Source organism: Vigna unguiculata, chromosome 9, assembly GCF_004118075.2.
Source record: "Vigna unguiculata cultivar IT97K-499-35 chromosome 9, ASM411807v1, whole genome shotgun sequence".
In the NCBI taxonomy this organism is placed as follows: domain Eukaryota; kingdom Viridiplantae; phylum Streptophyta; class Magnoliopsida; order Fabales; family Fabaceae; genus Vigna; species Vigna unguiculata.
In genome coordinates this window covers 36,292,298-36,307,628 of record NC_040287.1, presented here as the reverse complement: position 1 = coordinate 36,307,628, position 15,331 = coordinate 36,292,298, and the positions used below count along the sequence as shown (strand labels likewise).

General features: G+C 27.5%; 1 protein-coding gene across 4 annotated transcripts; it reads right to left on the bottom strand.

Moving 5' to 3' along the window:
* Positions 1 to 336: 336 nt before the first annotated feature.
* LOC114163097 (inositol-tetrakisphosphate 1-kinase 3-like) lies at positions 337 to 6,035 on the bottom strand. 4 transcript variants are annotated; one of them, XM_028047180.1, is made up of 11 exons: positions 5,596 to 6,035; positions 5,000 to 5,081; positions 4,794 to 4,826; positions 2,769 to 2,889; positions 2,550 to 2,642; positions 2,193 to 2,312; positions 1,913 to 2,089; positions 1,375 to 1,430; positions 1,206 to 1,290; positions 778 to 907; positions 337 to 702 (listed from the first exon to the last, which is right to left on the bottom strand). In XM_028047180.1, the coding sequence occupies exons 1-10, from the start codon at positions 5,790 to 5,792 to the stop codon at positions 819 to 821; spliced, it is 1,053 nt and encodes a 350-aa protein (XP_027902981.1). In that variant the 5' UTR covers positions 5,793 to 6,035; the 3' UTR covers positions 337 to 702; positions 778 to 818. The 4 variants fall into 4 exon arrangements, with proteins under 4 accessions (XP_027902981.1, XP_027902983.1, XP_027902980.1 ...); XM_028047182.1 differs by adding an exon at positions 4,473 to 4,588 and having other exon boundaries at positions 337 to 907; positions 5,596 to 5,753; XM_028047179.1 differs by having other exon boundaries at positions 337 to 907.
* Positions 6,036 to 15,331: the final 9,296 nt, after the last annotated feature.

Sequence of the window (15,331 nt, the reverse complement as noted above, 5' to 3'; positions counted from 1 at the left end):
ATAATACATGAAAAATAAGTGAATTTAGAAAATATCAAAATTTAAAATTAATATAACTCATTATAATAAAAATATATAATGACAAGAACTATATGAAAGGAATAATCGATTCTTTCCATGTAAATACCGAATTAAATACAATGCGAAATACGGTTAAGTGTTTATGTTAAAGGTTAAAGGTTCGAGTTTCCTTTCATATCCCTCTCCGATGCACTGATATCACTTCATAAACAGTATGTTAAATTATACATCTAAAATCAAGTTTAACGGAATGACATAGATTATCTGAATGTAAAGATTTTGCTTCCACCTTCCCCTACTATGTTGGACATATTGTGGACGAAGATGATTGTAATAAAAATGTAGAACAACATGGCTTAAATTTGAACATGAAAAAGATGTAGTTGGAGTAACATTTGTTATAGATTCCCTACTGTAAAGTAATTTTAGGCCTTCTATATACAGCAAAGAACGGTCAGTACATTTGAAATCCTTCTACTTATCCAACATCGTCATATCAACATCCACTCACCTCCCGTCAAATTCATCCCTTCACTCATCAACCTACAACATTACTTACTTTAGAAGGGAACCACAACTTTCCGCACAATACAAGTACCAGCAGTTCTTCTGTACAGGTCGGTGATCCCAAACACATTTCTTCATATTTATTTTCCCCGGAACTTCCATGGAACACCAAAACTGCAAAAATTATTAATACTCTAAGATACTCTCCTACACCCATAAGCCTGACTCGATAGAGACGAACTTGCTTACGTTGTGAGAGGACATAAATCAAAGGGCTAAAAGGATTTATTTTAGCCTGATTTTTTCTTGTACTTCCCCTGCCCCAGGCTCAACAGGAAATCAGTAAATATGTGTTCATACTCAGGCATTTTGCCATATCCTGCAACACCAAGTATTTAAACGCTCAATAATTTCAAAGGAAACGCAACGTATTCTCAAGTAGTTTAAGACTGTAGCCATTTCGTAAGATAAGGAATAATGATTGAAAACGACCTCTTTAGACATTTTTCTTTTCAACACTTTTTCTATTACCAGGTGAAACTTCATTTGGGTATAATATCAGTTAATCGGTTATGGGATTTCATGGACATAACAAGGAACATTAAAAAATCAGAAAATCGTGTTGATGTCATCTCTCAGATAAAGTAAACAGTAAGATCCTACGTATATGCTCTTACCAGGGAAGTAATTTATGTCAATGACGTAAAAGTGGTCTCTTGTTCCATATTCACGGATAATATCCAGGTTGAATAGACGAAGACCCTAGAATAAGAACAATGACAAAAAAGCATTATTATAGTCCTGGTATAGACAAGAAACCTTAAAACAAAAGAATGGGCAAATTACCAATCGCCATCGAAGTTCCTTAGCTAGTTTCTCTAGTAATGGCCTTGGAGGAAGCTCTGCAAGGAGAGAAAATGACAAAATCAGAAGACTAAAATACAGTTTAGTCGATAAGACTTTCAATATGCACGAGCGTATATATCTTTTTAGCTCTCTCTAGATGACTGCACCCGTAAAACAAACACTTCCTTCATCCACGCACATGTGAATGTGCTGAGATTTGAAATTGACTTTGGATCGCCACCCTACCCATATTTTAGGCCGGACAAAAGTTTTATTATAGTCAATCAGATTATGAAATAGAATTTTGTTTGAAATAGATAGCCATAAAATTATAGAGAATTATTACAGCAAACCAAAAATGTTTTTAAAGAAGGGACATTATCAACAGATGAGAACCAACCAGGAAGTGGTTTCTCTTACGTCTGCGAATGAATAAGACAAGGCCTGGTTTTTTCCCTTACAAGAGGAGGGAGAATTGTGAAGACCTGTTTGTTTTTAGAAAGTAGAGATCTATAGAAAGATAAGACACGATAATTACCAGCAACAGTAGGATCCAGATCTGCATCATCTGCAGAAGCTGCAGCACACGAAACCCTTGGAAAATTATATATCCCAGCATCTTTGGAGAGTTCCCACTTGCTAACATCAGGTAATGAAAACCGCCTTACTACCTTTATAGCATCACCAACTATATAAACCTTGAAGAGAACACCCCCTACACAAACAGTGAAGTAGCATTTCTCGTTCACTTTACCATAATGATTTGTAATTGAACATTTAAGGGTAAAAAATAGATATAATATATAAAAATTGCTTACCATGATTGACAAATTCCTGAAGAACAAGAGGAGGTTCAAGTTTTTGAAGGGAAAACTTCTCATAAGCAAGGGATAATTCATGTGACTTTGCACTTCCATCGGCAACTAGTGGCTTTGCAACTAAAATGATTTTGAAGTTGCAAACATAAGAAGGAAAGTTCAAAATTAAGCAATACAAAATTAAGTACTAGGATTAGACACAAAAATAAATGGGATTACCATGCCTATTTTCATAAGTTCTAATGACTTTGCCTCAAAAACACAACCCTCGTAACAATAAATGTCCATGCGTCCATGCTCTGAGAAATCGCATAACTGCAGCATCTAAAAGTAGTTGAAAAACCAACATATACATACCAAGGGGTAAAGTCAAGCCAGCTTGGTTGACCAACTCTGGAATAGCGCATGCCTCTCTCTTGATAACTAATTGCCGAGGAACGTCCACAATGCCTGCATGATGATATTGGAAAACTCAATACCTATTAATAACTAAACATGGCTGCAAATACAGCATCACTGAACAGTAATTCCATAGAGCCACAATTTATAATCAAGGTGGAGACAAAAAAAAAATACCATATGAATCACAAAGGTTCATATCTGCTACAGCCTGAAGCATATACTGACGGCTGCGTAAATGTTGTATGGCGTCTGGAGGATCCAAAACTGTAACCTCAGGATGTGACTGCCTATAATCCTGAAATATATCCAGAAGTACAAAAACTAAGAAAAAGAGGACACCAGTTCTCTACATTTTGTAAAAATAAATACGTAGAATAGGCTGTGAATTGAATAGCCAAACAGCAGTTCAACATTATTTTTCTCCTTAAGAAAATGTGTTCATCCAAAAGAACCCTTAGTTCAGTTCACAGCTTCTCCTAGAGTAAGAAACTGCTCTCACAATAAACAAGCAACGCTGATGTTCCCTTCATAATAAATACACTGCAACAAACTCTGGAATGCAATGTCCTAGACTATTCAATTCAGAGAACATATATGGGATCTTGATTCAAGTCTCATTCATAGAAATGTGTAAGCTTAGCTATAATCACGAGATAGCGAATTCAACAAATTAGGTAGAAGACTACACGATAATCTGCCTCAATTTCTACAAGAATCCTTTACCCAAGCTATATACAAAGAACTTGCATTCACATCTTTCCTTAAAGACACTGCCAGCCTATTATTTTTCCTCTATCATTTCTGGAGATCACTTTTTTTTCTGTGACATTGAGCATCCACACTTCACACATGTCCAAAGCATAAAGAAATAACTCCTCTCAGTACAAAAAAAGTTTTACTTTTAAAGCATGAACAATAACTTTCATCATATCCTTTTATTATAAAAATTTTAAAATTATAGATTAATATAGAAGACATCGTACGAAGTATGGATATTGTAGGAATTCAACAGCTCATAAAATAAATTCGTGTTCAAGGTAATAAAAACAGAGAGTGAGTTTATTTGACATCTACCCACGATACATCATATAAAAGATTACAAGAGGAAAGTACCATTAAGTCAGTTTCACAAATACTCAGAAAACTATGGGTGGAATTTTCAACATTGATAATATTGTACCAAAATAGAAAATATACCATCCAGGAAGTCAGGCTTGAGTGAAATGATAAGATATGCGACTAATCTTTAAATTTGAAAAGATAATGCAAAACTTTTTCATTTATCAGTCGGTTATATAAGACTTTTCAATATTTTAGGTATAATCTGAAAACTCCATCGTAAAATATGAAGATCAAAATACAGAATCATTTAAGTAATGAAAGCACATATGTAGAGCACCTATTATTACAGTATTTACAGTATAAAGTATAAGATTGTAATTTTTTTGAATCAGATTCAAGACTTGCTGTAAACTCGTACAATTACTTGTAGACTCGCGGACAATATTTTGGAGCTTACGGCAGACATTGTCTGACACATGCATATGTATAGCACAATCGACAAGCATTATCATAGGCCGGGCAGCAATTACTGTTAATGAAACAGAGACCACAATTTAAGTCCCCTCATCAGAAAATCTTAGAGACGTTAACCTTCAAATTTAGGTCATTATGACTCCTAAATCCAGTTTAGAAGCATAGAAAACACACACAACAGCGCTGAGAATTGCTATATAAGAAATTAAGAACGGAACTAATAATTTAATTTATCTCTTTTAACCAACTAGAAGTCTATCTTAGCGCATCCAGAAAAAATGGAACCTAGTTAAACGGATTCAAAAAGGAAAAATCTGTGGAAATTTATTTGCCATGTAAAACCTGACAAAAACAGCTAGATGTCCATGAAAGTAGCGACACCCTCACTTGCAGGAACCTTGAGGCCTCGACCTCAACTACTGGTTCATGTTTCATAATGAGAGAGGGGAAGACTCACTCTGCAAATTATGCCAGACAGCAAGTTAAAAAAGCTAGTCGTTGACCAGCCTTTCATCGTTTTCTTTTTACATCCCAGTTAGCATAAAATATATAAAGAAACAACACAATAAGCAAACATAACTACTATGGTTGGACTAACTAGCACAACAAAAAATAGAATAAAAACACGCGTTGAAAAGGGGTGGCTGGTGGGTGGGGACAAACCTCAAGAACCTGGCGCCACTCTTTCCCTGATAACTGCATTTTCCAATAAACAAAATGGAAAAATCAGCCACAGTTAAACCGAACAGGTATCATTTGAGAATTTGACATAAATACACTGAATCTTTTATAAGTTACCAGTGGATAACAAGCAGTACAGAAATAATTTGAGAAAGACAACGACGAAATTCACAGGAGGAAATCATAACCTTATGCAAGACAATATCAAAAGGGCCTTGATCTGAAAGTGGCCTATTATGGTCAATAGCCACGAATAGTATTCCCTTGTTCCTGCACGAAAGTCCGTACAAATTGAAATCAGCAACAAACCGAGTACCACAACACGGTCATATTTTGAAGGTAAAAAAGGACAACATTATTGAACCACAAAACAGGATTGACACAAGAAACCAAAAAAGGTACAAGTACGATCCATGTATTCAGAATTTGAGAGCAGGCTCTCAGACAAGTTTTTCAGAAAGAACAACGATTGATGTAGTTTCCGTAAAAACAACAAAAATCGGCAAAATATCTCCCCATTCGTAACAGATTCTCTGAGGATCACATATTTTCGTCTCGCTTTCTCGCCAGCCTAACGAAAACGACGCGCGTTGGAAGAACCTCATTAATTGAAAATTGAAAATAACCTTTCACGAAAAATTAACTCGTTTAAATTCACATAAAGGCAGTTATCCGAGGAAGAAACGATTTATTCCAGTTAATAATTCGTTTTTTTAAACGCAATCAATTAAATCGCAACAAGACACGACGATGAATGAATTAACCGTTTTGGCTTTCTGTTTACCTAGCTAATCCTTCAAGCTTAGGCTGTAAAAAGCTCTTAATCTTTTTAGTAGTGAGAGCATAACCAACCACAACCAGTCTCTTGGGCGACGAAAACCCCGCATTGACCACCGGACACCATTGATTTTGGGCCAGGGTGACATCATTCTCCACCACTTCCTCTTTCTCACCACCGTCGTCGTTCTCCCTCAACCTCATATTCTCACCGAAAACCTAACCCTATCTAAGCTTAATTTCGAAGAGAAGGAAGAGGAAGAAAGAGAGAGAGAGTCGCGAAATCGGTATTTGTTGAGTGGTTGGAAGAGGAGGGAAGCGAAAAAGGTGGAAATGGTTGGTGGAGGAGAAGAGATTTGGAATTGAAGAGAGAAAGGGTGTTATGGGAAATGAATGAAACGAAGGTAACGAAAGAGTGAGAGTGAATGGAAAGAAGAGGGACCGCAGAAGGGGTATTTATAGAGGGATTGCTTTCTGTGATGCTGAGCTGTAGAAAACTGAAGATAGTACTCACGATGATGAATTCAGTTTTCATCATTCCACGCGTTAGAATCACGCTGCGCTGTTCGGATTCATTGTTGCTTCGGGTTACGAGTGAGTGAGAATTTATGTTGCACTTTATCCCTAGTTTCTTTCTTTATTTATTTTTTTCATTTCTCTCTCCGTTCATCTAATTTAATCACTTTAACTATTTTTTTTAGTCTTCAAAGTTTTAAATAACTCTGTTTTTTATGTTTTAAATTTGAAAAAAAAAAACAACAAAACAACTTCTTCCAAAGTCTTCGCTTGACCTTTTTGTTTTAAAAGGTTTACAATTTTATTTAATTCTTAGTTTTATGTATTTTCAAAATATTAAAAATGTGATTCAGTTAAATATATAAGCATTCCCACGTTCCCATGCACCGACCACTTTAAAAATCAATCGCATAAAGTTAAACAATTTTTTTTTAATTTCATTTAAAGCCTTTGATAAATAGATTAATAAAACAACGTGTTTAATAAGATTTAAGGGTTGATATGAATTATTTCATATTTAGTTTATAGTGTTGTAAAATGTTATTGTGTTCATTTTAAAATATTTTATATATTGTACTAGCTAACAAAACAAATGAAAGCTGAATCAGCACCGATATGTTATGCTCTTTGTATATTGCTACCAAATCCGCAAATCTATGTTAATAATATTTATATTTATATTACAACAAAACCTACGTCTAACAAAAGACAAACAATTATTAATAGTATTTAATAAGCACTTATAATACTTATTAAATACCAATAAATATTTGAAAAATAATATATATAAGTAACGGAATTAGAGAAATTGATCTTCTTTGACCAGATAAGTTACACAACACAGGCTTATCTGAACTAAAAAGATGAGTCAGTTCTTACAACTTAATTCATGATGTTATCTCTAATTTAAAGTTTTATGCCATTCTATATATCTTATTTAATGTATTGTATATTATTAAATTAAATTTGAAATATAGTTAGAAAATAAAACATACGTAAGTTTTTCTATTATATTATTTTAGTGTATTGTTCAATTGAGATTAAGGTGGTATAACCACTCTAAATCTACATATTAGGAAATAAAGATTGAATATCTATATTTATAAGTGCACGTATCATTTACGATTTGTAACTGTAACATCTTTATTGATCATAAATAGCGAAATAAATTATTTCCATGACTTGTGATCAGTTTCAAATTTGGTCCAAACAAATTCCACCTTTGATTATTTTTTTTTTATTTGTAACATTTAAAAATATTAAATTTAGTTTATAACTTTTAATATTCGTGAAGGTGTACACGTAATCGAGTAGAGACAACACGAGGAGCAAATTCATTTCAAACGAAATCGATCTCAAGAGTTTTGAGATTTGATATGTTAAAATAATTATGAATTTTAAATATGGTGTGATTATATATTTAAAATATTTTTTATTGTGAATTTTAATTATATTAAATAAACATGTGTCTTCTTTATTGAATGTATGGTGAATATCAAATACATAACAGCATATATTTAGGTAGAGCGTTATTTATAGTGACGTGTTGTGTTATTAATGTTAGTTAATAGTGACGTGTTATGTTATTAATTATGGCATGTTAATAACAGTTTTAGGTTAATATAATCAATACTCAAATATTTAACAATATATTACCAGTTGTGATAAAAAATATAAACATTTTAGAAATTACAAAAACAAGTGAAAATAAAATTGGATGATATTATATCTACTTAATCCAAAAACATGTTTTATTATGCATTGTTTTACACAACGAACTCAGCACCCATATCATATGTTATGATCATATAAAGAAATTCAAAACTTAAAAACTTAAAAGGTTAAAATCCTATGTTCATTTTGACCATCTAATTTTCATGAAAAATTCAATTAAATCTTTTACTTTTTTTATTCAATTTAATCGTTTAATTCTTTAAAATTATTTAATTAGATTGAATGATTTTATATATTAATTTTAACTAAAATTTAAATAAATATAATAATAATAACTTAATTGAATCATTTTATAAAATAAAGAAACTAAATTGAATGAAATAAAAGTTATAAATCTAATTAATTTTTTTATAAAAATTAAAGAATTAAAATAATATTTTAACCAAATAAGAATTATAGATAATTAAATGTCTGCAGAGTATAAGGGATTTAGAAGAAAGAGGATCACTTCAAAATGGAAAAGAAAATCCTCTCTTTTTTTTTGTTACTTTTTTTATTAATGCTTATATCTTAGTTTTTCCCACCAATTCAGTTTTATTAAGAAGATTTTAACTGATTTGGTATTTGGTGATGAATTTTGAAGAATATTTTTAAATAATAAAAATCAATATAATTAATGAGTTTAATTAATAATTAAATTTTATCCAAGTAATTATTTTCAAATTAGATAATAAGGCTAATGTGGTCCTTGCGTTTTTACTTTCTTTCTTTTATTTATATATATATATATATATATATATATATATATATATATATATATATATATTTCAAATTTCTAGAATACATAAAAAAATCTTAAGAATAAAATAGATAACATTTTTCGTTACATTTAAAAGTGTCGTGAATATTTATAATATCATTTTACTTGTACGAAGTACGCTAACAATAACACAATATAAAAAGATAAACTAGTTTCGAATAACCGGATCATAAAATATAATATAAATTATATATTTATATTTATAATGACGTATAAAGAGATTCTCTTTTTTTCACATTTTATATTATCAATTTTATTCTTAATTATTTAAAAATTAATTATTTTAAAAATAATTTATTTATAATTATTGTTCTAAAAATCTTTTTTGTCTTAAATTATTATTTTAAATTTTTTTTTTTATATATTTTATTTTTTTAATTTTATATTTAACAACTATTTTAAAAAATAATTATATATTTATTATTGATCTTAACTTAAATTTCTTGAATACACATGTTAGCTAATATTTATAACATCATTACAAATATATTACAAATATATTACAAATATGTTTTTGTCCTTTGAAAATTAAAACTAAAAATAAAAAACATATCTAGCAGAAAAAATTATTATATTAACATAGATAACTCTATCGATAATAATAATAAACTATACATAATTCATAATTTAATATCAACAAAAATATTTAATTACATCTCTTATGATCTCACTTGATACCACAAATAGTAACATTCAACTTATTGAGAATATTGTCGGTAATTCAATAAGTAAATATCTCTTTTGGACCTCTCGCTGTTTTGTATTTTAATTTGTGTGATTTAGATTATCATTAAATTAAAATATGACAAAGGTTAATACATAATTAACCACAATATTAGTTCAGGCATTAACATAATATATAACAAAATATATATATATATATATATATATATATATATATATATATATATATATATCCACTTATTCTATATCTTTCGATTCATATCATTTTATCACCTATGTCAACTCATATATATTCATATTCAACTAATTCATGCATACATATATTTCACCATTTTTTTAGTCATGTGTGATCTATTTGCGTCACCAAAAGAACATATTGTAGTTATTGAACTTAACATTGTTAGTTCGAAAAACTTTTAATATATTTTAATCATAAAAAACACACTGTTTTCATTCAAAACTATATAATTAAATGACTATATTATCAAAATAGAGATCAATTAATACTTAAAATGAAAAAAAAAACATAAAATATATGTGGTTAACATAGTCTAAATGTAGTACTTCAATTTTTTCTTTTTTAATTATAATTCAAATTCACAAGATTTAACATCAATTGCGCAATATTCAACATGAATTCCAATGTATCCCAATCAAACCAAATATATATTTGAGTTTTATCATTACTTTTCATTGTTTATTCAAAGGAGAAACTTGGTTATAAAAAGATGAATAAAAATATTAAGTAATTCGCATTATATAAAAGTTTAGAATAATGAAATGTTAGGATATGAAATATTTTGGATCTACTTATATGTATTTTTTAAGATGTATTAATTTTATATTTTATTTAAAATCATATATATTTTTTAACTTAAATAAATCAGACCTTATAATATATTTGGTTATTTCCTTGATAAAAATTAAAATAATTAATTTAAAACAATGACATTTGTAGGTATTGATTAAAAATTATAAGTCTAATAACATTTTTACAATTTGTAATTAAATTTATTATTTGGACTAACAACACTAACAATTTGCCTTCCAAAAAAAAAACAATATACATATTTATTCACTGTAGAGGACTTGAATAAATAAATAATGCATACTCCTTTCAAGGAATCAATGACCATAGATAGCACTAAGCACATTGGTTAACTAGAATGTCAACTGTCAGAATATTTTGATAGTGCTAATGTTTTTCATATTACTATTCAATTACAAATATCGAATTAGTAGATATTTTATGCACAAAATTTTAACTGATGGATTATATAAGAATTCTTATACTACCAATAATAATAATAATAATAATAGATAAGAAAACAAACTCTCATACAGGTGAAAAAAAAAAGCTCAATTCTAATTACAAAAATATACACAATATATGATTATTATATGATTATTAGTGTATATAATGGTAGAGTAACCGTTTTTTCCTTTTTCATGCATGGTATTCCATTATTCTTTATCCAAATAAAGCACGAGCATAAGCATATATTTATCCGTAACGGAATGTTCTGCACCAAAATTAGTTGATTTCAGAAAGTTAGTTAAATTGTGTATTCTCTGTTCGTGGAATTTCTCTGTACATGCATCAAATCACGTGAACAAAACGCAGTAATAACTTAGTAAGAAATGTATTATATGCGATTAAGATATTTAAATTAATAATTAAGTGATATATATATATATATATATATATATATATATATATATATATATATATATATATATATATATATTGACGGAACTTGATAAAAATTCTAAGGGATCAAATTATATTTGTTATATATAAATTAATTTTTTAATTAAAAAAATTAATTTCTTTACATCATTTTTTTTTTATTTAAAATAAGCACTCATAACAATAGAATCTAAACAATATAACAATAATATATAATATATATGAAAGAGTAATATAAAGTTTGTCATCAACAATAATATATAAAAAATAAATAAAAGTTACCTTTATTCAGAGTGCTCCTTTACGCTCTTTCAATGACTTAAAATCTTCAATAATTGAATCAGAGCTGAAACTAGTTGTGATATCTCTTTCAATATAGATTATCATAGTGCTTGTTAAAAATCCAGCCTCCATCTTATTTCTCAACTTGTTCTTGATTATTTTCATTGCAGAAAAATATCTTTCAGTTGTAGTTGTAGAAATTGGAAGAGTCATGATAAGACAAAGTAATATATTTATCATGTAGTAAACTTGAGACTTTTTTGTTGTTGCCAAATATGTACATAACTCTTGCATTGTTGATAAATTCTTCAATATTTGGATTCTCGTGAAGTTTCTCAATTTTAGATAACGTAGATGCATTTTTTTCATTTTCATCACAAGCCTTCCTCTTGAAAAAAGAATCAATTCTTTTACTCTTTATCATAATTTTTCTAATATAAATTTTTCACCTCTCACATATTTACAAAAAGATAAAATTATGAATACTTCAAATTAAATCTTAAAAGCAGGACTCAATATTTTAAGAAAACTAATAACTTCTAAATGATTAGTTTCCCTTATCTCAGAGTAATTCCTAATCTTATTCTTCCCTTACATAATTTCAAAGCTTAAAATAGTTATATCTACACAAATAAGAGTTTGATCAACAATTAAAGTATGATTTTATGATCTCTAACACATACATGCCTAGAGCGTAGAAAAGCCACATACAAGAGAGAAACATATTACTTCAAAAATAAAAAGGAAAAGATGAATGTACTCAAAAGAAGAAATTGTTCAGTCCAAAATGTTTCTTAACTCTTCAATTTTGTGGTAGTGCAATTTGATTTTGAAAATAATAAGGAATTGATGGTAAAAATTGAGATGAAAATAAAACGGGAGAAAAAGATAAAGGCACAGAAGAGAGAAACCAAATAAAAAAGTATAAAAAATTATAATAAAGAAAAAACGTGATTTTTAAATTTTAAAAAAGATTTTTCAAACTAAATTAATTTAAATAAGACAATAATATATAAATAAAGTAATAATATATAAATAAAGTAATAATATATAAACAAAGTAGTAATATATAAATATATTTTTAAAAATATATAGAAAATAAAATAAAATAAAATTAATTAATATAAATAAAGTAATAATTTATAAATATTACTTTTTAAATATTAAGTAAATAAAATAAAAAAAATGCTTGGGGAGCCGTGGCTCCCCCTCTCCCTTCATATTTCCACCATTATATATATATATATATATATATATATATATATATATATATATATATATATATATATATATATATATATATATATATATATATATATATATATATATATATAAACTTGTAATAAATAACTTTATTGTGAAGAATAATTTTTAAGGGTTAACTACTCTATGAAGAATGCTTGTATGGTAAAAATTATTTTGGAGTAATTGTCTTTATGCATGTAACCAATGATCTATTCATAACTACTAGGGACAAATTCTTTAACAATTAATTAACAAACTTTTATTTGTATTTAAATTTTTGTTGGGGTGATAAAAATAACACGAATTAAAAAATCCTATATTGCACATGATAACTTAGGAGTGGAGGGTGTTAATGATTATATAATAGATTCTAAGTTTGTGATGTTCTTTGTTTCAAGTAGAAGACACTTTGAGCTAGTGTTTGATTTTTCTTATATTTTTGTAACAGAGTATTGTTATGTGTAGTTAAATTTTTGCTCTCGAAAGCGTGAGTATACTTGAAGTCAAAAGGTTGAGAGTGTTTTCGGTGTGTTGTACAAATTTGTACATAATGATTATTTTTTATGGTGATTTTTCTCCGTATTTTACACATAGTGATTATTTTCTGCGATCATGATTTAACTCCGTATTTGAAATTTCTGCATTACATTCTTGTGTTCATTAGTGTTCGTGTGTTAATATTATTTCTCTTTTATATAGTGATTATTGACGATAAAAACACTAATGTTCTTAATTGATGACATGTTTTTTGTAACAATTTATAACATTAGAAAATTGAAAGTTGAAATTGAGGGAACTTCTTTGTTTATAAAGTGCTCATTTTTAATATTTTTGAAAAAGGATTGATGTTGTTTTTTAGAAAAAAAAAGTCAATGAAGTGTAGCTGATTAAAAATAATGAAAGAGAAACTTCAAAAGTTATAAAAGTGACATTTTTTATTAGACCGTCTGCTGTAAAAATATGAAAACGAGATTATGTAAAAACTATTTTTACAAGTTTAAGAATAATAGTTGTTGTTTAATTTTAGTTTTGAAAATATAAACAAAAAAGTAAAAACATTAATAATAATAATTATTATTATTATTATTATTATCCTGTCATTTCTTAAAAAATAAACATTAGCTTATATTTTTATGATTTTAAAGAATTTGTTGACTTCGCTTTTGTTTCCAAGTAAGAAATATGAAATGAGACAAATCTTAAGTCAACCCGGTAGGAATTCTAAAGGATAGTTTTTTTTCATTTTTATTTAGATAATTTCTTCTCTTTTATAGTTTCATGTGAACTTTTTGAAGGTAGACAAGCAAATTCTAAAATGAGAATTTTGAACGAAAAAGAGATATCTTGTTACAAATATGAGATTGTTTATGTGATTGATTTTGTTGGAAATTTTAAGTGTGAGTCTAAGTTTCACATTGAGTAAAAATGAGAAAGTGAAATATCATATAAGGAGGATGACCTATAAATTTATTGTCTTAAGATTTTGGATTAAAAATAGTGTCAATGTGGTATATAGTTAGACTTAAGTTTTACTGATTAAAAATCTTCTTGATGAATCTCTTTTCTCAAAAAAAATCCAACAAATTTCTATTCTCTGAATTCAAAAGTTGACTTTTTATGATTTTAATATATTTTTTTCAATCTTGTAAAGACTTTAATTCCCTAAGGGTTAAAAGAATTCCAAGTGAGAAAAACATGAAATGTCCCTTAAGCATTATTTATTATAAATAAGAGAGAATAGTTTTGACTTTTTTTCTTATTTAAATAACAAGTTTTTCTTCATCACCTCAATATTGAGTATCCATATTGCCATTTAAGCATTCACACAATTACTTGAACAATAATCCACTATAAAAAAATATAATCATTATATTACCACTTAAGTGATATTTGCATTCACACAATCACTTGTTCGACGATAAAAAAAAAAACATTACATTACCACTTAAGTTATATTCAACTCAATATTACTATCTTTTATATTTAAGACAAATTAAATAAAATTCAATATAAGTCACATGTAATATCTTTTTCTTTTCAAAACACTCATAAAATGTAAAAGAAATAAATATTCATATTATCATTTAAGCATTACACAATCACTTAAACAATAATTCAAGGTAAAAAATAACAATCATTACATTACCACTTAAGTGATATTTGCATTTATACAATCACTTAAACAATAATCGACGATCAAAAAATTATTACATTACCACTTAAGTAATATTTAACTCTATATTATATACTTTAAGAGAAATTTAATAGAATTCCAGATAAGTCAAAACACTCATAAAATATAAAAGAAAGAAAAATAATGAAAACCGAGACATTATAATGAGTTTACTTTATATTTTTGTGCCTTCTTAGCAGTGCCACTAGGAAACACGCTGATAGTCAAACTCTTTTTAAACTTAAAGAAAGTTCAGAAAAAAATAAAAAAGATAAAATTATGAATTACATAAAAACATATATAATAAACTAATAAAATACATATTATTTATTCATTTTAAATGTATCTTTAAACAAAACACGGTCTTCCACAACGACTTGGAAAATATTACACATAAACATTATTGTCAATTACTTTAATGATAGTTATTTTCATTGATTCCAAAAGATTCACAAAACTTTGACATAAAAATAATAGAGTTTAAATTTTTTTACTGATTTGTTCTCTTGTTTCTATGCTGTGTATTCAACATACACCGATAAGTATTAATTTTAAAAAATTTAAATATATTAAAAATATCTTCAAATATTAAAACAATATATTTTTAATTCTATAATATCAACAAATTTAAGAGAGAAATTGAACTCAAAATAATAATA

Excerpts from the sequence above, each read along its gene's own strand:
- LOC114163097 (XM_028047179.1), bottom strand. The coding sequence starts at position 5,792 with ATGAGGTTGAGGGAGAACGACGACGGTGGTGAGAAAGAGGAAGTGGTG. Across the intron at positions 4,827-4,999 it reads TTGATATTGTCTTGCATAAG|TTATCAGGGAAAGAGTGGCG; the intron begins GTTATGATTTCC and ends TGGAAAATGCAG. Across the intron at positions 2,313-2,549 it reads TGGCTTGACTTTACCCCTTG|TTGCAAAGCCACTAGTTGCC; the intron begins GTATGTATATGT and ends AAATCATTTTAG.